The sequence below is a fragment of the Dysidea avara genome, chromosome 10 (genome assembly GCF_963678975.1).
Source record: "Dysidea avara chromosome 10, odDysAvar1.4, whole genome shotgun sequence".
Taxonomy (NCBI): domain Eukaryota; kingdom Metazoa; phylum Porifera; class Demospongiae; order Dictyoceratida; family Dysideidae; genus Dysidea; species Dysidea avara.
The window spans coordinates 24,581,436-24,609,238 of NC_089281.1; the positions used below are offsets into that span (position 1 = coordinate 24,581,436).

Below are 27,803 nucleotides of genomic sequence, written 5' to 3' on the forward strand. Positions count from 1 at the left end.
GCAGTACTTGAATGAGCAAGTAGCATGTGTATAGATAAGACTGGTTTGCTTTAGAGTGAGATTGTTGTTTCTCATTACTGTGTATGGAAAAGTGGGTATAATGGTTTATACTTCACCAGGAATTTAATGACTAAAGTTGAACTTGCATTACAGTAAAATACATCAATATGAAATACTATAGTTTACAGTTAAATTCACAGAGCTATTGTATTTGAATAATATCTTTACACTAAAAAGAATATTGTATTATGTACTAGTGGTACAAAATGGAATTTTAAAGACCTTTAAAGTTTATACTTTTGGAATAAGATCATATATAATAATCTGCCATTATATTCCTTTAGTACAGTGCCTTACAAGCCTTGAAGGCAAAAAGAATTAATATAGCTCCTAAATCACCTTCCTAACCTTGTATCAGACAAATAGTTGTCCTTTAAAAGACCAAACAATATCAGCATGTAGCCAAACCATTCATATTTCTACAAGTGATTCGCTGTTATTGAATAGCATCACTAATTCAAGCTTTTTCATGTACAATCCTGGGTATAAAAGCTTTACTTTGTGTGGTCTTAGAAATAACATTTAATTTCAACTTCAGTTTCAATATATATAACCTGACCAATGTAGTGTTTGTGCTGGTACCAGCCTTTAATAACTAGAATTCCTTAGCACACTACACATCACGAAGTCCATCATTCACTAAAAGTTCTGAGCTTAGTAGCCAGTTAGATTTTCACTTTAGCCAGTTCAACAACTTACAGGATGTTAACCACATTAATAGTCATAGCCCAAATATGGTAGCATAACGCAAGGAATAAAATATAACATGTGTTTCATAGCAAGGTGCACTATACTGCTAAAATGCATGGATGTGCCCGTAGGGATTCTGTTTCTGGGATAACCAGATCCTTCCCAGACTATATAGTGCATGTTTATTATGTAATCACGGATATGTGTTTGTTGTTAAATTAAGATAAGTGTAGTTAAATTGTTCTTTGAGTTGAAGGCCATTGTATGACAAAAGGAGATATTGTAATACTTCGTTAAAACAGGAGGCTCAACTGTTCTATCCTGGATGAGGCCAGTGTTTATTCTAGGGCTGTTAGGAGGGAAACTTTCCCCCCCCTAAAATCTCAGACTCACCCCCTAAAATTTTGAGTGACTACTACACTATACTTAGGTTAAAATGACACTCAAAACTTACCAAAAATGCTCTCAGATTCAATCTCAGCATAGGTAATATGTAAAATCTTCTCAGGTTAAAATTGTGAATGCAACCTTAAAGTGGTCTCAGATTCAGTATCAGATCAATTAATTTTTAAAATTCTCCTAGTGTACAGCTAACAAAAATTCATGCATGTAGTGATGGCTATTCAATATCTGAGAGCCCAAGTTCACCCAGTAGAAAAAATAGCATGCTTAACCCTCAAAATTGTCATTAAATGCAATCTCAGTAAGTGTAATTTGTGAAAAATTCTACTTTCAAAATGGCATGCACAGCCAGCACAAACACCCCAAATTTAATCTCAGAAAGCCTGATTTTAAAAAACTTTCTTGTTTTGCTATAACCATGAAAATGCCCTAATATTTAATTTCAAGTTTTGAATTATTTCTTGGAAGACACACCGATGCAGATCTTGTAATTTGCTAGTGCTATGTGGTATCATACGTACATGCAATGATGGCCAATACTGATCATGATCTCACACAAATTGTAAAGATTCAACACTTGATATGCAGAGTATTATTGAATATGTACAGTATACATGAGGTGCACATGGTTGTCCTAGCATTATGTGATCACTACTATACACTCATGCATCAAGCTCTACTAACCATAGGATCTGGCTTCACCCAATCACAAAATCAACACTCATGACACAGCCATGTTTGGCAACTATTTCAACTGTTTTATATAGCTATGTAGTTATTGTGAACTTGGACAACTATATAACAGACTTTCACCTGTCACCCCCCAAATTCCTGATTCTCCCCCAAAGGAGAAATCCTAGAATAAACACTGGATGAGGCATGGTGCACACAAGTGCATATCTGCATGCAAAACACTGAAAATGAATGAAGAAACTGATAGCAAGTATGCAGATGTATGGGTACTAAGTAGTTCTGTGTATAGTATGATGATTCAGCCGCAATCAAACTGCAGTGAAATATGTTAATGTGGAGAGTCAAATGCAAGGTCACCTGCAGAATCAAGACAACACTTTGCTGAAGTCCCAATGTGTCAAGGTTAGTCCCACAGTATCCAATAGTACGCTCTACTTGTGTAGTTTAGCAAAGAGCAAAGTGTATATACCAGAAACCAGGATATTTACTGCAAGACAAAACTGGCTACATGATTTAGTATAAAGTACACAGAAATACATACTGTATGTGTATGGATAAACAACATTGTACTGCTGTTGTGCATGACTGATACCATATAAGCTTAAAGAATTCACATCATCATAACCACAATAGTCAGTTGTCTGATAATTATTTACTTGGTTAATTTCCATGGCAACTATTAGCACAGTTTGTACAAGTGAATTTCCAATAACATTAATATCTTGTTTACTCCTTGTTTAAATCGTATTATACAATTATTACCATATTGCCTTGAATAGGGGCCAGTCTGAATAGTGGCCTGGTCTCGAATAATGGCCTGGGTAAAAAGTTGTCTATACGTTTATTTCACTGAAGTAGTTTTTCACCCAGGCCACTGGGACTGGGTAAAAGTTGTTCTAAAGAAATAAACGCCCGGGCCACTATTCAATACGGTACTTTCTTATTAGCATACTTTATGTTACATGTGTTGCAATACATATTACTAAGTGAATGATAACGCTACAAATATTGAGTATTAATGACCAATATGTATGATTTAAGACTTACAAGCGTTTATAATTTTTAATCGATATAGGCATCATGTGAGATACTGAGCTGGTCTGGTCATGCGAGATTAGACACTATGACATGCAGAGGTATCTAGTACAATTAAATGGCTGTAATATTTGACTGTAGCTTGTTCAGACTTGCCCCAATGAATTTGTTCTGTTGGTACACACATGCAGTTTTCATTGAAAATGCCACATATACTAAATACCACGGTTACCACAATAGTTCCAGTTCCATTATGCATACATGCATATAAATAGCCAGTTATCTCGCATGCTGTACATTTTCTAAAAGATCAGTTAAAAGTAACAACTATGACTTCGCCTATAGTTGTCATGTTGATAGTAGGGGTTTGGTTTACTTTGCAGCTTTGCTGTAATGCTCATGAAGCTGATAATAAATCTATCCCTTGTGATGAAATGACAAATTGTAGTGAATATACTTGTTTAAGAGAATATGCAGAACTAGAATCATACATATTAAACAACACGGTTGTGTTGAGCGAAATTGTGAAAGCATTCTTTAAAACTGGTGAAGCACCTTCTGATTTTGTTAAGATCAAGTACGAGTTTGAACTTTATGATAATTCAACTAATAACTGTACCAAACACAGAGATCTGTACTTTTGGAGTTCATCACCATTATATTTGTTGGGACCAAGGTCACTCTTTTTTACTACAATATTTGCAGTAGATGTAGCAGAAGAAAGGCTCCATCTTCCATTGCCATGTCTTTGTAAACAAGGACATGGTGCTCTTCTCTCTCGACTAACATATCTGGTAAATAACAAAATGTGTACCATAAACAACAAAAGTTTAGAGTGACTTAAATTTTGGTGAATCAACATGCAAAGTAGGTTGGCAGATAAATGTTTGCCAAATTTACCATGTAGCCAATATTGGACAATAAAAATGATGAATAAAGTTTGGATATAAAAGTAAACAAGGAAAAATTAGTTCGATTAGGGATCATTGAAAAAAGTAGGGAAACAATTTGTCTAACTGTATATTGTGCCAAACTTTTATGGTTTATGGTACAAGATATTTTGTATATACGTATGTACTTTTCTGCTACAGGTGAAAACCTATGCAGTCCAAGATCAGTCACAGTCCATACGATATATCAGCCAGTTCTTTGTTCACGCTAAAAATAAACGTAGTGATGACCATGAGGCTAGTGACAAGTATCATATTGTTGTCAGTGTAATGATAACCGCAATAATCTTTCCACTATCCTTACTACTAACGTTTACTGCTATGGATCGCTTTTTAATTCATCCTAAGCTGTACTCTTTCCTAAAACAGACAGATAATGCCACAAACAGAAATAACACAGCAGAACAGCCAGAAAATAATAATGAACAACATACGACAGAAAGTTCTCTATTAATAGAATTACTATATAATAAAGATTTGAAGATAGCACATACACTAGCTCTGCTTAGTCTTAGTATAGTTCTACATTTATTTCTTTTAACAATTTATTGTCTATCAATATGGAAGTTCTTTGAGTATTGCGAGGAACTATTTTGCCACGATTATGACTTTGATGATGATGATGATTCTGATTGCGTAACTGGAGACCATCTCATACCTATTTTCCAAGTTATTGTTTCTGCTATAATAATAATTTTAGTTTATTTGACAAAAATATTTCTATTCTGTAAAACTGTAGTGTCATGCTGGACAACGGAAACCAAAGAGAACCGCCTTGCAAGGTGGACAGTGCTTTGCTATAAAAGAGTAACCAGTAGTAACAACTGTCTTGTAAAATGGATATGTAAAACAGAAAACAATCAGAAAGATCACCTTGTAACATTTACACTATCTTCTTTGGGAGCAAATATCACAATTGCAGGAATTTACTTTGCGCCGTATATCCTTTTAGCGTTTCTAACTGCTCCACAGGAAGCCATCTTTTTCTACTTCATTGTGACAGTTTTCCTTGCAGTTAGTTACATCTTCTTTCTGGCTTTGTTTGCTTTGTGTTATACAGGAGAAGAATTTCGTCGTCAATTAATAATTATCATTGGAGCTACCATCTCTACAGCATATTTTTTTGTAGCATTTATTTTAGTGCTAACACTGGGAAATATTAACAATTTTCAAGATGCGCAGACTGTTCTCTTCACTTTACTGCTAGCTCTGTTAAGTATTTTTGTATTTAAACCAATTTATAAAGGTATACAGACAAAGATTGAAGAAAAAGAAAAAAGAATTCGACATCATGAATAACTGGTTTACATGTATACATGCACGCAGTTTCTAGTAAAATTTATTGTATAATGATGTGCTGTGTTTTAGTATTAATTAACCAAAGCTTTTGTATTTTTACAGATTTCAAGAGCACCAGAGCTTTAGAGCTTTTTTGACAGGAATGTAGCTCAAGTTTTAGAGCTTTTTATGCACTAGCGCTTTGGCAGTTTTGACAGGAATGTAGCTCAAGTTTTCCTCTACACCAATGCCTTCAATGCTCTGTAGAGAGCGAACGAAAGCACATAGCGATTTGTAACAACAAACTTGGAGTTGCTAGATGATGAGCGCTTAATTTTGTTAAAGTCCCGTGCTGATATGTGCCTTGGTTATCGAGTTAGTGGCGTTATGAGGAAAGAATATGAAGAGACAGCTTTTCAGCTTTGTATATATAAATAGATGTGTAACAAGTGCATTTTGAGATACAAATCATAATAGAGCAACAATACAAACAAATAATATAAAGCAATTAATATTTAAAACAAAATGCCACTTAAAAACCTATCAATTTTTTTCTGCAGAAAAAGACAAAAGCCAGCTGTAAAGTTGGCTGCTGCAAACCAGCTTTGGTGCTTGCATATATCTACTTACAGCCAAGCTGTAAAAAAAGGTATGCAAAAATAGGCTAGTGTGAAAAAAGATGTGATGAAGGATGGTGGCCACATTGCAGCCATTTCTTGGCCACCACTTTTGACATCACATCTTTTCCACACTAGCCTATTTGTGAAAGGCAGCATCCTTTATCACAGCCTGGCTGTTTCAGATTAGATTATAGTAATCAGCATACTTATCAAAGCCCGTTCCATGATTTAGACAACAAGAGCTTTGTTCTGTTGTTGTGTATGGTTAATACCATAATGGTCACATACACTAAATACCATTGTAACCATAATACTTTCGGTTTCATGATAAACATTTACTTGGATAATTTCCATGACAACAATGATGAAATTACATATTACAATAGTTATATACCGGATATAACCGGCAACTTAAACTAAGGTGATACTACATACATAAAAAGTTTGAAGCAAAAAAGTGTTCTGCAGATCATTTCTCAGCTATGTAATATCTTCTCCAATGGGATAGCATTAGAACAAGCTAGCTTTGAAAAATTTCCTTCGAATTTTACCTTATTCAATCAATCTACAATTTTTTCTACCTTGATACTTTTACGTATTAAATTTTGTGTTAGAGCATGCAGTTAATTTTGTCTCGTAGTGTTTGAGAAGTATACTGGTCACTATGAGCTCATTGTTAAGATGTATAAATACGGAAAGCGTCCTACATATACGTTACATAAGTTGCTAGATTAGGCTAATATGGAAAACAGATAGGCTACTACTCCCAGGGTGTTTTGATAAACAAGTCTTTTTGATAACATGCTGTGAGAATCCTGGCTATTAAGACTAGTAGTACCATGGTCAGCTCATAATAACAGGCCCTGCCCTTATATACACACTGAAACTGAAAGGTGAGATTAAAGATTCGTTCTAAGGCCACCCAAATAACTACCAAAACTTTACACCCAGGAATATATGTATGTGATTTCAAGACCTATACTGCCTCTTTGTGCAGTACTTGAATGAGCAAGTAGCATGTGTATAGATAAGACTGGTTTGCTTTAGAGTGAGATTGTTGTTTCTCATTACTGTGTATGGAAAAGTGGGTATAATGGTTTATACTTCACCAGGAATTTAATGACTAAAGTTGAACTTGCATTACAGTAAAATACATCAATATGAAATACTATAGTTTACAGTTAAATTCACAGAGCTATTGTATTTGAATAATATCTTTACACTAAAAAGAATATTGTATTATGTACTAGTGGTACAAAATGGAATTTTAAAGACCTTTAAAGTTTATACTTTTGGAATAAGATCATATATAATAATCTGCCATTATATTCCTTTAGTACAGTGCCTTACAAGCCTTGAAGGCAAAAAGAATTAATATAGCTCCTAAATCACCTTCCTAACCTTGTATCAGACAAATAGTTGTCCTTTAAAAGACCAAACAATATCAGCATGTAGCCAAACCATTCATATTTCTACAAGTGATTCGCTGTTATTGAATAGCATCACTAATTCAAGCTTTTTCATGTACAATCCTGGGTATAAAAGCTTTACTTTGTGTGGTCTTAGAAATAACATTTAATTTCAACTTCAGTTTCAATATATATAACCTGACCAATGTAGTGTTTGTGCTGGTACCAGCCTTTAATAACTAGAATTCCTTAGCACACTACACATCACGAAGTCCATCATTCACTAAAAGTTCTGAGCTTAGTAGCCAGTTAGATTTTCACTTTAGCCAGTTCAACAACTTACAGGATGTTAACCACATTAATAGTCATAGCCCAAATATGGTAGCATAACGCAAGGAATAAAATATAACATGTGTTTCATAGCAAGGTGCACTATACTGCTAAAATGCATGGATGTGCCCGTAGGGATTCTGTTTCTGGGATAACCAGATCCTTCCCAGACTATATAGTGCATGTTTATTATGTAATCACGGATATGTGTTTGTTGTTAAATTAAGATAAGTGTAGTTAAATTGTTCTTTGAGTTGAAGGCCATTGTATGACAAAAGGAGATATTGTAATACTTCGTTAAAACAGGAGGCTCAACTGTTCTATCCTGGATGAGGCCAGTGTTTATTCTAGGGCTGTTAGGAGGGAAACTTTCCCCCCCCCTAAAATCTCAGACTCACCCCCTAAAATTTTGAGTGACTACTACACTATACTTAGGTTAAAATGACACTCAAAACTTACCAAAAATGCTCTCAGATTCAATCTCAGCATAGGTAATATGTAAAATCTTCTCAGGTTAAAATTGTGAATGCAACCTTAAAGTGGTCTCAGATTCAGTATCAGATCAATTAATTTTTAAAATTCTCCTAGTGTACAGCTAACAAAAATTCATGCATGTAGTGATGGCTATTCAATATCTGAGAGCCCAAGTTCACCCAGTAGAAAAAATAGCATGCTTAACCCTCAAAATTGTCATTAAATGCAATCTCAGTAAGTGTAATTTGTGAAAAATTCTACTTTCAAAATGGCATGCACAGCCAGCACAAACACCCCAAATTTAATCTCAGAAAGCCTGATTTTAAAAAACTTTCTTGTTTTGCTATAACCATGAAAATGCCCTAATATTTAATTTCAAGTTTTGAATTATTTCTTGGAAGACACACCGATGCAGATCTTGTAATTTGCTAGTGCTATGTGGTATCATACGTACATGCAATGATGGCCAATACTGATCATGATCTCACACAAATTGTAAAGATTCAACACTTGATATGCAGAGTATTATTGAATATGTACAGTATACATGAGGTGCACATGGTTGTCCTAGCATTATGTGATCACTACTATACACTCATGCATCAAGCTCTACTAACCATAGGATCTGGCTTCACCCAATCACAAAATCAACACTCATGACACAGCCATGTTTGGCAACTATTTCAACTGTTTTATATAGCTATGTAGTTATTGTGAACTTGGACAACTATATAACAGACTTTCACCTGTCACCCCCCAAATTCCTGATTCTCCCCCAAAGGAGAAATCCTAGAATAAACACTGGATGAGGCATGGTGCACACAAGTGCATATCTGCATGCAAAACACTGAAAATGAATGAAGAAACTGATAGCAAGTATGCAGATGTATGGGTACTAAGTAGTTCTGTGTATAGTATGATGATTCAGCCGCAATCAAACTGCAGTGAAATATGTTAATGTGGAGAGTCAAATGCAAGGTCACCTGCAGAATCAAGACAACACTTTGCTGAAGTCCCAATGTGTCAAGGTTAGTCCCACAGTATCCAATAGTACGCTCTACTTGTGTAGTTTAGCAAAGAGCAAAGTGTATATACCAGAAACCAGGATATTTACTGCAAGACAAAACTGGCTACATGATTTAGTATAAAGTACACAGAAATACATACTGTATGTGTATGGATAAACAACATTGTACTGCTGTTGTGCATGACTGATACCATATAAGCTTAAAGAATTCACATCATCATAACCACAATAGTCAGTTGTCTGATAATTATTTACTTGGTTAATTTCCATGGCAACTATTAGCACAGTTTGTACAAGTGAATTTCCAATAACATTAATATCTTGTTTACTCCTTGTTTAAATCGTATTATACAATTATTACCATATTGCCTTGAATAGGGGCCAGTCTGAATAGTGGCCTGGTCTCGAATAATGGCCTGGGTAAAAAGTTGTCTATACGTTTATTTCACTGAAGTAGTTTTTCACCCAGGCCACTGGGACTGGGTAAAAGTTGTTCTAAAGAAATAAACGCCCGGGCCACTATTCAATACGGTACTTTCTTATTAGCATACTTTATGTTACATGTGTTGCAATACATATTACTAAGTGAATGATAACGCTACAAATATTGAGTATTAATGACCAATATGTATGATTTAAGACTTACAAGCGTTTATAATTTTTAATCGATATAGGCATCATGTGAGATACTGAGCTGGTCTGGTCATGCGAGATTAGACACTATGACATGCAGAGGTATCTAGTACAATTAAATGGCTGTAATATTTGACTGTAGCTTGTTCAGACTTGCCCCAATGAATTTGTTCTGTTGGTACACACATGCAGTTTTCATTGAAAATGCCACATATACTAAATACCACGGTTACCACAATAGTTCCAGTTCCATTATGCATACATGCATATAAATAGCCAGTTATCTCGCATGCTGTACATTTTCTAAAAGATCAGTTAAAAGTAACAACTATGACTTCGCCTATAGTTGTCATGTTGATAGTAGGGGTTTGGTTTACTTTGCAGCTTTGCTGTAATGCTCATGAAGCTGATAATAAATCTATCCCTTGTGATGAAATGACAAATTGTAGTGAATATACTTGTTTAAGAGAATATGCAGAACTAGAATCATACATATTAAACAACACGGTTGTGTTGAGCGAAATTGTGAAAGCATTCTTTAAAACTGGTGAAGCACCTTCTGATTTTGTTAAGATCAAGTACGAGTTTGAACTTTATGATAATTCAACTAATAACTGTACCAAACACAGAGATCTGTACTTTTGGAGTTCATCACCATTATATTTGTTGGGACCAAGGTCACTCTTTTTTACTACAATATTTGCAGTAGATGTAGCAGAAGAAAGGCTCCATCTTCCATTGCCATGTCTTTGTAAACAAGGACATGGTGCTCTTCTCTCTCGACTAACATATCTGGTAAATAACAAAATGTGTACCATAAACAACAAAAGTTTAGAGTGACTTAAATTTTGGTGAATCAACATGCAAAGTAGGTTGGCAGATAAATGTTTGCCAAATTTACCATGTAGCCAATATTGGACAATAAAAATGATGAATAAAGTTTGGATATAAAAGTAAACAAGGAAAAATTAGTTCGATTAGGGATCATTGAAAAAAGTAGGGAAACAATTTGTCTAACTGTATATTGTGCCAAACTTTTATGGTTTATGGTACAAGATATTTTGTATATACGTATGTACTTTTCTGCTACAGGTGAAAACCTATGCAGTCCAAGATCAGTCACAGTCCATACGATATATCAGCCAGTTCTTTGTTCATGCTAAAAATAAACGTAGTGATGACCATGAGGCTAGTGACAAGTATCATATTGTTGTCAGTGTAATGATAACCGCAATAATCTTTCCACTATCCTTACTACTAACGTTTACTGCTATGGATCGCTTTTTAATTCATCCTAAGCTGTACTCTTTCCTAAAACAGACAGATAATGCCACAAACAGAAATAACACAGCAGAAAAGCCAGAAAATAATAATGAACAACATACGACAGAAAGTTCTCTATTAATAGAATTACTATATAATAAAGATTTGAAGATAGCACATACACTAGCTCTGCTTAGTCTTAGTATAGTTCTACATTTATTTCTTTTAACAATTTATTGTCTATCAATATGGAAGTTCTTTGAGTATTGCGAGGAACTATTTTGCCACGATTATGACTTTGATGATGATGATGATTCTGATTGCGTAACTGGAGACCATCTCATACCTATTTTCCAAGTTATTGTTTCTGCTATAATAATAATTTTAGTTTATTTGACAAAAATATTTCTATTCTGTAAAACTGTAGTGTCATGCTGGACAACGGAAACCAAAGAGAACCGCCTTGCAAGGTGGACAGTGCTTTGCTATAAAAGAGTAACCAGTAGTAACAACTGTCTTGTAAAATGGATATGTAAAACAGAAAACAATCAGAAAAATCACCTTGTAACATTTACACTATCTTCTTTGGGAGCAAATATCACAATTGCAGGAATTTACTTTGCGCCGTATATCCTTTTAGCGTTTCTAACTGCTCCACAGGAAGCCATCTTTTTCTACTTCATTGTGACAGTTTTCCTTGCAGTTAGTTACATCTTCTTTCTGGCTTTGTTTGCTTTGTGTTATACAGGAGAAGAATTTCGTCGTCAATTAATAATTATCATTGGAGCTACCATCTCTACAGCATATTTTTTTGTAGCATTTATTTTAGTGCTAACACTGGGAAATATTAACAATTTTCAAGATGCGCAGACTGTTCTCTTCGCTTTACTGCTAGCTCTGTTAAGTATTTTTGTATTTAAACCAATTTATAAAGGTATACAGACAAAGATTGAAGAAAAAGAAAAAAGAATTCGACATCATGAATAACTGGTTTACATGTATACATGCACGCAGTTTCTAGTAAAATTTATTGTATAATGATGTGCTGTGTTTTAGTATTAATTAACCAAAGCTTTTGTATTTTTACAGATTTCAAGAGCACCAGAGCTTTAGAGCTTTTTTGACAGGAATGTAGCTCAAGTTTTAGAGCTTTTTATGCACTAGCGCTTTGGCAGTTTTGACAGGAATGTAGCTCAAGTTTTCCTCTACACCAATGCCTTCAATGCTCTGTAGAGAGCGAACGAAAGCACATAGCGATTTGTAACAACAAACTTGGAGTTGCTAGATGATGAGCGCTTAATTTTGTTAAAGTCCCGTGCTGATATGTGCCTTGGTTATCGAGTTAGTGGCGTTATGAGGAAAGAATATGAAGAGACAGCTTTTCAGCTTTGTATATATAAATAGATGTGTAACAAGTGCATTTTGAGATACAAATCATAATAGAGCAACAATACAAACAAATAATATAAAGCAATTAATATTTAAAACAAAATGCCACTTAAAAACCTATCAATTTTTTTCTGCAGAAAAAGACAAAAGCCAGCTGTAAAGTTGGCTGCTGCAAACCAGCTTTGGTGCTTGCATATATCTACTTACAGCCAAGCTGTAAAAAAAGGTATGCAAAAATAGGCTAGTGTGAAAAAAGATGTGATGAAGGATGGTGGCCACATTGCAGCCATTTCTTGGCCACCACTTTTGACATCACATCTTTTCCACACTAGCCTATTTGTGAAAGGCAGCATCCTTTATCACAGCCTGGCTGTTTCAGATTAGATTATAGTAATCAGCATACTTATCAAAGCCCGTTCCATGATTTAGACAACAAGAGCTTTGTTCTGTTGTTGTGTATGGTTAATACCATAATGGTCACATACACTAAATACCATTGTAACCATAATACTTTCGGTTTCATGATAAACATTTACTTGGATAATTTCCATGACAACAATGATGAAATTACATATTACAATAGTTATATACCGGATATAACCGGCAACTTAAACTAAGGTGATACTACATACATAAAAAGTTTGAAGCAAAAAAGTGTTCTGCAGATCATTTCTCAGCTATGTAATATCTTCTCCAATGGGATAGCATTAGAACAAGCTAGCTTTGAAAAATTTCCTTCGAATTTTACCTTATTCAATCAATCTACAATTTTTTCTACCTTGATACTTTTACGTATTAAATTTTGTGTTAGAGCATGCAGTTAATTTTGTCTCGTAGTGTTTGAGAAGTATACTGGTCACTATGAGCTCATTGTTAAGATGTATAAATACGGAAAGCGTCCTACATATACGTTACATAAGTTGCTAGATTAGGCTAATATGGAAAACAGATAGGCTACTACTCCCAGGGTGTTTTGATAAACAAGTCTTTTTGATAACATGCTGTGAGAATCCTGGCTATTAAGACTAGTAGTACCATGGTCAGCTCATAATAACAGGCCCTGCCCTTATATACACACTGAAACTGAAAGGTGAGATTAAAGATTCGTTCTAAGGCCACCCAAATAACTACCAAAACTTTACACCCAGGAATATATGTATGTGATTTCAAGACCTATACTGCCTCTTTGTGCAGTACTTGAATGAGCAAGTAGCATGTGTATAGATAAGACTGGTTTGCTTTAGAGTGAGATTGTTGTTTCTCATTACTGTGTATGGAAAAGTGGGTATAATGGTTTATACTTCACCAGGAATTTAATGACTAAAGTTGAACTTGCATTACAGTAAAATACATCAATATGAAATACTATAGTTTACAGTTAAATTCACAGAGCTATTGTATTTGAATAATATCTTTACACTAAAAAGAATATTGTATTATGTACTAGTGGTACAAAATGGAATTTTAAAGACCTTTAAAGTTTATACTTTTGGAATAAGATCATATATAATAATCTGCCATTATATTCCTTTAGTACAGTGCCTTACAAGCCTTGAAGGCAAAAAGAATTAATATAGCTCCTAAATCACCTTCCTAACCTTGTATCAGACAAATAGTTGTCCTTTAAAAGACCAAACAATATCAGCATGTAGCCAAACCATTCATATTTCTACAAGTGATTCGCTGTTATTGAATAGCATCACTAATTCAAGCTTTTTCATGTACAATCCTGGGTATAAAAGCTTTACTTTGTGTGGTCTTAGAAATAACATTTAATTTCAACTTCAGTTTCAATATATATAACCTGACCAATGTAGTGTTTGTGCTGGTACCAGCCTTTAATAACTAGAATTCCTTAGCACACTACACATCACGAAGTCCATCATTCACTAAAAGTTCTGAGCTTAGTAGCCAGTTAGATTTTCACTTTAGCCAGTTCAACAACTTACAGGATGTTAACCACATTAATAGTCATAGCCCAAATATGGTAGCATAACGCAAGGAATAAAATATAACATGTGTTTCATAGCAAGGTGCACTATACTGCTAAAATGCATGGATGTGCCCGTAGGGATTCTGTTTCTGGGATAACCAGATCCTTCCCAGACTATATAGTGCATGTTTATTATGTAATCACGGATATGTGTTTGTTGTTAAATTAAGATAAGTGTAGTTAAATTGTTCTTTGAGTTGAAGGCCATTGTATGACAAAAGGAGATATTGTAATACTTCGTTAAAACAGGAGGCTCAACTGTTCTATCCTGGATGAGGCCAGTGTTTATTCTAGGGCTGTTAGGAGGGAAACTTTCCCCCCCCTAAAATCTCAGACTCACCCCCTAAAATTTTGAGTGACTACTACACTATACTTAGGTTAAAATGACACTCAAAACTTACCAAAAATGCTCTCAGATTCAATCTCAGCATAGGTAATATGTAAAATCTTCTCAGGTTAAAATTGTGAATGCAACCTTAAAGTGGTCTCAGATTCAGTATCAGATCAATTAATTTTTAAAATTCTCCTAGTGTACAGCTAACAAAAATTCATGCATGTAGTGATGGCTATTCAATATCTGAGAGCCCAAGTTCACCCAGTAGAAAAAATAGCATGCTTAACCCTCAAAATTGTCATTAAATGCAATCTCAGTAAGTGTAATTTGTGAAAAATTCTACTTTCAAAATGGCATGCACAGCCAGCACAAACACCCCAAATTTAATCTCAGAAAGCCTGATTTTAAAAAACTTTCTTGTTTTGCTATAACCATGAAAATGCCCTAATATTTAATTTCAAGTTTTGAATTATTTCTTGGAAGACACACCGATGCAGATCTTGTAATTTGCTAGTGCTATGTGGTATCATACGTACATGCAATGATGGCCAATACTGATCATGATCTCACACAAATTGTAAAGATTCAACACTTGATATGCAGAGTATTATTGAATATGTACAGTATACATGAGGTGCACATGGTTGTCCTAGCATTATGTGATCACTACTATACACTCATGCATCAAGCTCTACTAACCATAGGATCTGGCTTCACCCAATCACAAAATCAACACTCATGACACAGCCATGTTTGGCAACTATTTCAACTGTTTTATATAGCTATGTAGTTATTGTGAACTTGGACAACTATATAACAGACTTTCACCTGTCACCCCCCAAATTCCTGATTCTCCCCCAAAGGAGAAATCCTAGAATAAACACTGGATGAGGCATGGTGCACACAAGTGCATATCTGCATGCAAAACACTGAAAATGAATGAAGAAACTGATAGCAAGTATGCAGATGTATGGGTACTAAGTAGTTCTGTGTATAGTATGATGATTCAGCCGCAATCAAACTGCAGTGAAATATGTTAATGTGGAGAGTCAAATGCAAGGTCACCTGCAGAATCAAGACAACACTTTGCTGAAGTCCCAATGTGTCAAGGTTAGTCCCACAGTATCCAATAGTACGCTCTACTTGTGTAGTTTAGCAAAGAGCAAAGTGTATATACCAGAAACCAGGATATTTACTGCAAGACAAAACTGGCTACATGATTTAGTATAAAGTACACAGAAATACATACTGTATGTGTATGGATAAACAACATTGTACTGCTGTTGTGCATGACTGATACCATATAAGCTTAAAGAATTCACATCATCATAACCACAATAGTCAGTTGTCTGATAATTATTTACTTGGTTAATTTCCATGGCAACTATTAGCACAGTTTGTACAAGTGAATTTCCAATAACATTAATATCTTGTTTACTCCTTGTTTAAATCGTATTATACAATTATTACCATATTGCCTTGAATAGGGGCCAGTCTGAATAGTGGCCTGGTCTCGAATAATGGCCTGGGTAAAAAGTTGTCTATACGTTTATTTCACTGAAGTAGTTTTTCACCCAGGCCACTGGGACTGGGTAAAAGTTGTTCTAAAGAAATAAACGCCCGGGCCACTATTCAATACGGTACTTTCTTATTAGCATACTTTATGTTACATGTGTTGCAATACATATTACTAAGTGAATGATAACGCTACAAATATTGAGTATTAATGACCAATATGTATGATTTAAGACTTACAAGCGTTTATAATTTTTAATCGATATAGGCATCATGTGAGATACTGAGCTGGTCTGGTCATGCGAGATTAGACACTATGACATGCAGAGGTATCTAGTACAATTAAATGGCTGTAATATTTGACTGTAGCTTGTTCAGACTTGCCCCAATGAATTTGTTCTGTTGGTACACACATGCAGTTTTCATTGAAAATGCCACATATACTAAATACCACGGTTACCACAATAGTTCCAGTTCAATTATGCATACATGCATATAAATAGCCAGTTATCTCGCATGCTGTACATTTTCTAAAAGATCAGTTAAAAGTAACAACTATGACTTCGCCCATAGTTGTCATGTTGATAGTAGGGGTTTGGTTTACTTTGCAGCTTTGCTGTAATGCTCATGAAGCTGATAATAAATCTATCCCTTGTGATGAAATGACAAATTGTAGTGAATATACTTGTTTAAGAGAATATGCAGAACTAGAATCATACATATTAAACAACACGGTTGTGTTGAGCGAAATTGTGAAAGCATTCTTTAAAACTGGTGAAGCACCTTCTGATTTTGTTAAGATCAAGTACGAGTTTGAACTTTATGATAATTCAACTAATAACTGTACCAAACACAGAGATCTGTACTTTTGGAGTTCATCACCATTATATTTGTTGGGACCAAGGTCACTCTTTTTTACTACAATATTTGCAGTAGATGTAGCAGAAGAAAGGCTCCATCTTCCATTGCCATGTCTTTGTAAACAAGGACATGGTGCTCTTCTCTCTCGACTAACATATCTGGTAAATAACAAAATGTGTACCATAAACAACAAAAGTTTAGAGTGACTTAAATTTTGGTGAATCAACATGCAAAGTAGGTTGGCAGATAAATGTTTGCCAAATTTACCATGTAGCCAATATTGGACAATAAAAATGATGAATAAAGTTTGGATATAAAAGTAAACAAGGAAAAATTAGTTCGATTAGGGATCATTGAAAAAAGTAGGGAAACAATTTGTCTAACTGTATATTGTGCCAAACTTTTATGGTTTATGGTACAAGATATTTTGTATATACGTATGTACTTTTCTGCTACAGGTGAAAACCTATGCAGTCCAAGATCAGTCACAGTCCATACGATATATCAGCCAGTTCTTTGTTCATGCTAAAAATAAACGTAGTGATGACCATGAGGCTAGTGACAAGTATCATATCGTTGTCAGTGTAATGATAACCGCAATAATCTTTCCACTATCCTTACTACTAACGTTTACTGCTATGGATCGCTTTTTAATTCATCCTAAGCTGTACTCTTTCCTAAAACAGACAGATAATGCCACAAACAGAAATAATACAGCAGAACAGCCAGGTACTGGCACAGCAGAACAGCCGCGTACTGGCACAGTAGAACAGCCGCGTACTGGCACAGCAGAACAGCCGCGTACTGGCACAGCAGAACAGCCACGTACTGGCACAGCAGAACAGCCGCGTACTGGCACAGCAGAACAGCCGCGTACTGGCACAGCAGAACAGCCGCGTACTGGCACAGGAGAACAGCCGCGTACTGGCACAGCAGAACAGCCGCGTACTGGCACAGCAGAACAGCCGCGTACTGGCACAGCAGAACAGCCGCGTACTGGCACAGGAGAACAGCCGCGTACTGGCACAGGAGAACAGCCGCGTACTGGCACAGCAGAACAGCCGCGTACTGGCACAGCAGAACAGCCGCGTACTGGCACAGGAGAACAGCCGCGTACTGGCACAGCAGAACAGCCGCGTACTGGCACAGCAGAACAGCCGCGTACTGGCACAGCAGAACAGCCGCGTACTGGCACAGCAGAACAGCCGCGTACTGGCACAGCAGAACAGCCGCGTACTGGCACAGCAGAACAGCCGCGTACTGGCACAGCAGAACAGCCGCGTACTGGCACAGCAGAACAGCCGCGTACTGGCACAGGAGAACAGCCGCGTACTGGCACAGCAGAACAGCCGCGTACTGGCACAGCAGAACAGCCGCGTACTGGCACAGCAGAACAGCCGCGTACTGGCACAGCAGAACAGCCGCGTACTGGCACAGGAGAACAGCCGCGTACTGGCACAGCAGAACAGCCGCGTACTGGCACAGCAGAACAGCCGCGTACTGGCACAGCAGAACAGCCGCGTACTGGCACAGCAGAACAGCCACACGCTGTAGCAGAACTACAATCTTTTGCCACAAACAAACCACAAAATTATGGTGCTACCATGAACCGTTCTGAGGTAGGAAGCCCTGATGAACAGTCCATCATAGAAACTAATAGTGCAGCAGAAAATAATAATGAACAACATGCCACAGAAAGTTCTCTATTGATAGAATTGTTGTATAATAAAGATTTGAAGATAGCACATACACTAGCTCTGCTTAGTCTTAGTATAGTTCTACATTTATTTCTTTTAACAATTTATTGTCTATCAATATGGAAGTTCTTTGAGTATAGTGAGGAACTATTTTGCCACGATTATGACTTTGATGATGATGATGATTCTGATTGCGTAACTGGAGACCATCTCATACCTATTTTTCAAGTTATTGTTTCTGCTACAATAATAATTTTAGTTTATTTGACAAAAATATTTCTATTCTGTAAAACTGTAGTGTCATGCTGGACAACGGAAACCAAAGAGAACCGCCTTGCAAGGTGGACAGTGCTTTGCTATAAAAGAGTAACCAGTAGTAACAACTGTCTTGTAAAATGGATATGTAAAACAGAAAACAATCAGAAAAATCACCTTGTAACATTTACACTATCTTCTTTGGGAGCAAATATCACAATTGCAGGAATTTACTTTGCGCCGTATATCCTTTTAGCGTTTCTAACTGCTCCACAGGAAGCCATCTTTTTCTACTTCATTGTGACAGTTTTCCTTGCAGTTAGTTACATCTTCTTTCTGGCTTTGTTTGCTTTGTGTTATACAGGAGAAGAATTTCGTCGTCAATTAATAATTATCATTGGAGCTACCATCTCTACAGCATATTTTTTTGTAGCATTTATTTTAGTGCTAACACTGGGAAATATTAACAATTTTCAAGATGCGCAGACTGTTCTCTTCGCTTTACTGCTAGCTCTGTTAAGTATTTTTGTATTTAAACCAATTTATAAAGGTATACAGACAAAGATTGAAGAAAAAGAAAAAAGAATTCGACATCATGAATAACTGGTTTACATGTATACATGCACGCAGTTTCTAGTAAAATTTATTGTATAATGATGTGCTGTGTTTTAGTATTAATTAACCAAAGCTTTTGTATTTTTACAGATTTCAAGAGCACCAGAGCTTTAGAGCTTTTTTGACAGGAATGTAGCTCAAGTTTTAGAGCTTTTTATGCACTAGCGCTTTGGCAGTTTTGACAGGAATGTAGCTCAAGTTTTCCTCTACACCAATGCCTTCAATGCTCTGTAGAGAGCGAACGAAAGCACATAGCGATTTGTAACAACAAACTTGGAGTTGCTAGATGATGAGCGCTTAATTTTGTTAAAGTCCCGTGCTGATATGTGCCTTGGTTATCGAGTTAGTGGCGTTATGAGGAAAGAATATGAAGAGACAGCTTTTCAGCTTTGTATATATAAATAGATGTGTAACAAGTGCATTTTGAGATACAAATCATAATAGAGCAACAATACAAACAAATAATATAAAGCAATTAATATTTAAAACAAAATGCCACTTAAAAACCTATCAATTTTTTTCTGCAGAAAAAGACAAAAGCCAGCTGTAAAGTTGGCTGCTGCAAACCAGCTTTGGTGCTTGCATATATCTACTTACAGCCAAGCTGTAAAAAAAGGTATGCAAAAATAGGCTAGTGTGAAAAAAGATGTGATGAAGGATGGTGGCCACATTGCAGCCATTTCTTGGCCACCACTTTTGACATCACATCTTTTCCACACTAGCCTATTTGTGAAAGGCAGCATCCTTTATCACAGCCTGGCTGTTTCAGATTAGATTATAGTAATCAGCATACTTATCAAAGCCCGTTCCATGATTTAGACAACAAGAGCTTTGTTCTGTTGTTGTGTATGGTTAATACCATAATGGTCACATACACTAAATACCATTGTAACCATAATACTTTCGGTTTCATGATAAACATTTACTTGGATAATTTCCATGACAACAATGATGAAATTACATATTACAATAGTTATATACCGGATATAACCGGCAACTTAAACTAAGGTGATACTACATACATAAAAAGTTTGAAGCAAAAAAGTGTTCTGCAGATCATTTCTCAGCTATGTAATATCTTCTCCAATGGGATAGCATTAGAACAAGCTAGCTTTGAAAAATTTCCTTCGAATTTTACCTTATTCAATCAATCTACAATTTTTTCTACCTTGATACTTTTACGTATTAAATTTTGTGTTAGAGCATGCAGTTAATTTTGTCTCGTAGTGTTTGAGAAGTATACTGGTCACTATGAGCTCATTGTTAAGATGTATAAATACGGAAAGCGTCCTACATATACGTTACATAAGTTGCTAGATTAGGCTAATATGGAAAACAGATAGGCTACTACTCCCAGGGTGTTTTGATAAACAAGTCTTTTTGATAACATGCTGTGAGAATCCTGGCTATTAAGACTAGTAGTACCATGGTCAGCTCATAATAACAGGCCCTGCCCTTATATACACACTGAAACTGAAAGGTGAGATTAAAGATTCGTTCTAAGGCCACCCAAATAACTACCAAAACTTTACACCCAGGAATATATGTATGTGATTTCAAGACCTATACTGCCTCTTTGTGCAGTACTTGAATGAGCAAGTAGCATGTGTATAGATAAGACTGGTTTGCTTTAGAGTGAGATTGTTGTTTCTCATTACTGTGTATGGAAAAGTGGGTATAATGGTTTATACTTCACCAGGAATTTAATGACTAAAGTTGAACTTGCATTACAGTAAAATACATCAATATGAAATACTATAGTTTACAGTTAAATTCACAGAGCTATTGTATTTGAATAATATCTTTACACTAAAAAGAATATTGTATTATGTACTAGTGGTACAAAATGGAATTTTAAAGACCTTTAAAGTTTATACTTTTGGAATAAGATCATATATAATAATCTGCCATTATATTCCTTTAGTACAGTGCCTTACAAGCCTTGAAGGCAAAAAGAATTAATATAGCTCCTAAATCACCTTCCTAACCTTGTATCAGACAAATAGTTGTCCTTTAAAAGACCAAACAATATCAGCATGTAGCCAAACCATTCATATTTCTACAAGCCAAACCATTCATATTTCTACAAGTGATTCGCTGTTATTGAATAGCATCACTAATTCAAGCTTTTTCATGTACAATCCTGGGTATAAAAGCTTTACTTTGTGTGGTCTTAGAAATAACATTTAATTTCAACTTCAGTTTCAATATATATAACCTGACCAATGTAGTGTTTGTGCTGGTACCAGCCTTTAATAACTAGAATTCCTTAGCACACTACACATCACGAAGTCCATCATTCACTAAAAGTTCTGAGCTTAGTAGCCAGTTAGATTTTCACTTTAGCCAGTTCAACAACTTACAGGATGTTAACCACATTAATAGTCATAGCCCAAATATGGTAGCATAACGCAAGGAATAAAATATAACATGTGTTTCATAGCAAGGTGCACTATACTGCTAAAATGCATGGATGTGCCCGTAGGGATTCTGTTTCTGGGATAACCAGATCCTTCCCAGACTATATAGTGCATGTTTATTATGTAATCACGGATATGTGTTTGTTGTTAAATTAAGATAAGTGTAGTTAAATTGTTCTTTGAGTTGAAGGCCATTGTATGACAAAAGGAGATATTGTAATACTTCGTTAAAACAGGAGGCTCAACTGTTCTATCCTGGATGAGGCCAGTGTTTATTCTAGGGCTGTTAGGGGGGAAACTTTCCCCCCCCTAAAATCTCAGACTCACCCCCTAAAATTGTGAGTGACTACTACACTATACTTAGGTTAAAATGACACTCAAAACTTACCAAAAATGCTCTCAGATTCAATCTCAGCATAGGTAATATGTAAAATCTTCTCAGGTTAAAATTGTGAATGCAACCTTAAAGTGGTCTCAGATTCAGTATCAGATCAATTAATTTTTAAAATTCTCCTAGTATACAGCTAACAAAAATTCATGCATGTAGTGATGGCTATTCAATATCTGAGAGCCCAAGTTCACCCAGTAGAAAAAATAGCATGCTTAACCCTCAAAATTGTCATTAAATGCAATCTCAGTAAGTGTAATTTGTGAAAAATTCTACTTTCAAAATGGCATGCACAGCCAGCACAAACACCCCAAATTTAATCTCAGAAAGCCTGATTTTAAAAAACTTTCTTGTTTTGCTATAACCATGAAAATGCCCTAATATTTAATTTCAAGTTTTGAATTATTTCTTGGAAGACACACCGATGCAGATCTTGTAATTTGCTAGTGCTATGTGGTATCATACGTACATGCAATGATGGCCAATACTGATCATGATCTCACACAAATTGTAAAGATTCAACACTTGATATGCAGAGTATTATTGAATATGTACAGTATACATGAGGTGCACATGGTTGTCCTAGCATTATGTGATCACTACTATACACTCATGCATCAAGCTCTACTAACCATAGGATCTGGCTTCACCCAATCACAAAATCAACACTCATGACACAGCCATGTTTGGCAACTATTTCAACTGTTTTATATAGCTATGTAGTTATTGTGAACTTGGACAACTATATAACAGACTTTCACCTGTCACCCCCCAAATTCCTGATTCTCCCCCAAAGGAGAAATCCTAGAATAAACACTGGATGAGGCATGGTGCACACAAGTGCATATCTGCATGCAAAACACTGAAAATGAATGAAGAAACTGATAGCAAGTATGCAGATGTATGGGTACTAAGTAGTTCTGTGTATAGTATGATGATTCAGCCGCAATCAAACTGCAGTGAAATATGTTAATGTGGAGAGTCAAATGCAAGGTCACCTGCAGAATCAAGACAACACTTTGCTGAAGTCCCAATGTGTCAAGGTTAGTCCCACAGTATCCAATAGTACGCTCTACTTGTGTAGTTTAGCAAAGAGCAAAGTGTATATACCAGAAACCAGGATATTTACTGCAAGACAAAACTGGCTACATGATTTAGTATAAAGTACACAGAAATACATACTGTATGTGTATGGATAAACAACATTGTACTGCTGTTGTGCATGACTGATACCATATAAGCTTAAAGAATTCACATCATCATAACCACAATAGTCAGTTGTCTGATAATTATTTACTTGGTTAATTTCCATGGCAACTATTAGCACAGTTTGTACAAGTGAATTTCCAATAACATTAATATCTTGTTTACTCCTTGTTTAAATCGTATTATACAATTATTACCATATTGCCTTGAATAGGGGCCAGTCTGAATAGTGGCCTGGTCTCGAATAATGGCCTGGGTAAAAAGTTGTCTATACGTTTATTTCACTGAAGTAGTTTTTCACCCAGGCCACTGGGACTGGGTAAAAGTTGTTCTAAAGAAATAAACGCCCGGGCCACTATTCAATACGGTACTTTCTTATTAGCATACTTTATGTTACATGTGTTGCAATACATATTACTAAGTGAATGATAACGCTACAAATATTGAGTATTAATGACCAATATGTATGATTTAAGACTTACAAGCGTTTATAATTTTTAATCGATATAGGCATCATGTGAGATACTGAGCTGGTCTGGTCATGCGAGATTAGACACTATGACATGCAGAGGTATCTAGTACAATTAAATGGCTGTAATATTTGACTGTAGCTTGTTCAGACTTGCCCCAATGAATTTGTTCTGTTGGTACACACATGCAGTTTTCATTGAAAATGCCACATATACTAAATACCACGGTTACCACAATAGTTCCAGTTCAATTATGCATACATGCATATAAATAGCCAGTTATCTCGCATGCTGTACATTTTCTAAAAGATCAGTTAAAAGTAACAACTATGACTTCGCCCATAGTTGTCATGTTGATAGTAGGGGTTTGGTTTACTTTGCAGCTTTGCTGTAATGCTCATGAAGCTGATAATAAATCTATCCCTTGTGATGAAATGACAAATTGTAGTGAATATACTTGTTTAAGAGAATATGCAGAACTAGAATCATACATATTAAACAACACGGTTGTGTTGAGCGAAATTGTGAAAGCATTCTTTAAAACTGGTGAAGCACCTTCTGATTTTGTTAAGATCAAGTACGAGTTTGAACTTTATGATAATTCAACTAATAACTGTACCAAACACAGAGATCTGTACTTTTGGAGTTCATCACCATTATATTTGTTGGGACCAAGGTCACTCTTTTTTACTACAATATTTGCAGTAGATGTAGCAGAAGAAAGGCTCCATCTTCCATTGCCATGTCTTTGTAAACAAGGACATGGTGCTCTTCTCTCTCGACTAACATATCTGGTAAATAACAAAATGTGTACCATAAACAACAAAAGTTTAGAGTGACTTAAATTTTGGTGAATCAACATGCAAAGTAGGTTGGCAGATAAATGTTTGCCAAATTTACCATGTAGCCAATATTGGACAATAAAAATGATGAATAAAGTTTGGATATAAAAGTAAACAAGGAAAAATTAGTTCGATTAGGGATCATTGAAAAAAGTAGGGAAACAATTCGTCAAACTGTATATTGTGCCAAACTTTTATGGTTTATGGTACAAGATATTTTGTATATACGTATGTACTTTTCTGCTACAGGTGAAAACCTATGCAGTCCAAGATCAGTCACAGTCCATACGATATATCAGCCAGTTCTTTGTTCATGCTAAAAATAAACGTAGTGATGACCATGAGGCTAGTGACAAGTATCATATCGTTGTCAGTGTAATGATAACCGCAATAATCTTTCCACTATCCTTACTACTAACGTTTACTGCTATGGATCGCTTTTTAATTCATCCTAAGCTGTACTCTTTCCTAAAACAGACAGATAATGCCACAAACAGAAATAATACAGCAGAACAGCCAGGTACTGGCACAGCAGAACAGCCGCGTACTGGCACAGTAGAACAGCCGCGTACTGGCACAGCAGAACAGCCGCGTACTGGCACAGCAGAACAGCCACGTACTGGCACAGCAGAACAGCCGCGTACTGGCACAGCAGAACAGCCGCGTACTGGCACAGGAGAACAGCCGCGTACTGGCACAGCAGAACAGCCGCGTACTGGCACAGCAGAACAGCCGCGTACTGGCACAGCAGAACAGCCGCGTACTGGCACAGGAGAACAGCCGCGTACTGGCACAGGAGAACAGCCGCGTACTGGCACAGCAGAACAGCCGCGTACTGGCACAGCAGAACAGCCGCGTACTGGCACAGGAGAACAGCCGCGTACTGGCACAGGAGAACAGCAGCGGACTGGCACAGCAGAACAGCCGCGTACTGGCACAGCAGAACAGCCACACGCTGTAGCAGAACTACAATCTTTTGCCACAAACAAACCACAAAATTATGGTGCTACCATGAACCGTTCTGAGGTAGGAAGCCCTGATGAACAGTCCATCATAGAAACTAATAGTGCAGCAGAAAATAATAATGAACAACATGCCACAGAAAGTTCTCTATTGATAGAATTGTTGTATAATAAAGATTTGAAGATAGCACATACACTAGCTCTGCTTAGTCTTAGTATAGTTCTACATTTATTTCTTTTAACAATTTATTGTCTATCAATATGGAAGTTCTTTGAGTATAGTGAGGAACTATTTTGCCACGATTATGACTTTGATGATGATGATGATTCTGATTGCGTAACTGGAGACCATCTCATACCTATTTTTCAAGTTATTGTTTCTGCTACAATAATAATTTTAGTTTATTTGACAAAAATATTTCTATTCTGTAAAACTGTAGTGTCATGCTGGACAACGGAAACCAAAGAGAACCGCCTTGCAAGGTGGACAGTGCCTTGCTATGAAAGAGTAACCAGTAGTAACAACTGTCTTGTAAAATGGATATGTAAAACAGAAAACAATCAGAAAGATCACCTTGTAACATTTACACTATCTTCTTTGGGAGCAAATATCACAATTGCAGGAATTTACTTTGCGCCGTATATCCTTTTAGCGTTTCTAACTGCTCCACAGGAAGCCATCTTTTTCTACTTCATTGTGACAGTTTTCCTTGCAGTTAGTTACATCTTCTTTCTGGCTTTGTTTGCTTTGTGTTATACAGGAGAAGAATTTCGTCGTCAATTAATAATAATCATTGGAGCTACCATCTCTACAGCATATTTTTTTGTAGCATTTATTTTAGTGCTAACACTGGGAAATATTAACAATTTTCAAGATGTGCAGACTGTTCTCTTCGCTTTACTGCTAGCTCTGTTAAGTATTTTTGTATTTAAACCAATTTATGAGGGTATACAGACAAAGATAGAAGAAAAAGAAAAAAGAATTCGACATCATGAATAACTGGTTTACATGTATACATGCACACAGTTTCTAGTAAAATTTATTGTATAATGATGTGTTGTGTTTTAGTATTAATTAGCCAAAGCTTTTGTAGTTTTACAGATTTCAAGAGCACCAGATAAAAACATATTGTAAAAGACAGACATGAATCAGTGTAGCTTTATATAACACAATTTATTGTTCTTGCCTAAAATCAACTCCTGTTAATAAGAACATACATATATTACTAGGTGCATATACATTGTTGACTTGTTAGTGTTAGTGTTGGTGAGTGTTTCATTCTGAGTGTGAATTGCGTCGATACGTACACAGATTGCCGAATAATCATCATCAATAGCTGACATATGAAAATGTGTGTTACAAAAAGGTGGCACTGAGCAGAAAAAAAGTTGTCATGGGCTGGAATTGAACCCTGGACCTTTGGGTTAACAGTTCTATGTACTAGCGCTTTGGTTGTTCGTTCGTGGTTTTGACAGGAATGTAGCTCAAGTTTTCCTCTACACCAATGCCTTCAACGCTCTGTAGAGAGCGAACGAAAGCACATAGCGATTTGTAACAACAAACTTGGAGTTGCTAGATGATGAGCACTTAATTTCATTAAAGTCCCATGCTGATATGTGCCTTGGTTATCGAGTTAGCGGCGTTACGAGGAAAGAATATGGAGAGACAGCTTTTCAGCTTTATATATATAAATAGATGTGTAACAAGTGCATTTTGAGATACAAATCACAATAGAGCAACAATACAAACAAATAATATAAAGCAATTAATATTTAAAACAAAATGCCACTTAAAAACCTATTAATTTTTTTCTGCAGAAAAAGACAAAAGCCAGCTGTAAAGTTGGCTGCTGCAGACCAGCTTTGGTGCTTGCATTTATCTACTTCAATACAGCCAAGTTGTAAAAAAAGGTATGCAAAAATAGGCTAGTGTGAAAAAAGATGTGATATCAAGGATGGTGGCCACATTGCAGCCATTTCTTGGCCACCACC

At 36.0% G+C, this 27,803-nt stretch overlaps 3 protein-coding genes across 8 annotated transcripts in view; 2 read left to right on the plus strand and 1 right to left on the minus strand.

Annotated features, from left to right (window-relative positions):
* LOC136236592 (erythroid differentiation-related factor 1-like) overlaps window positions 1–27,803 on the minus strand; it is a 111,560-nt gene that overhangs the window by 35,964 nt on the left and 47,793 nt on the right. The gene's annotated exons all lie outside the window — the stretch shown is intronic.
* Window positions 3,195–5,233, plus strand: LOC136236622 (uncharacterized). Its single transcript, XM_066026846.1, has 2 exons — window positions 3,195–3,674; window positions 3,972–5,233. The coding sequence occupies exons 1-2, from the start codon at window positions 3,210–3,212 to the stop codon at window positions 5,127–5,129; spliced, it is 1,623 nt and encodes a 540-aa protein (XP_065882918.1). The 5' UTR covers window positions 3,195–3,209; the 3' UTR covers window positions 5,130–5,233.
* Window positions 9,917–11,959, plus strand: LOC136236621 (uncharacterized). Its single transcript, XM_066026845.1, has 2 exons — window positions 9,917–10,396; window positions 10,694–11,959. The coding sequence occupies exons 1-2, from the start codon at window positions 9,932–9,934 to the stop codon at window positions 11,849–11,851; spliced, it is 1,623 nt and encodes a 540-aa protein (XP_065882917.1). The 5' UTR covers window positions 9,917–9,931; the 3' UTR covers window positions 11,852–11,959.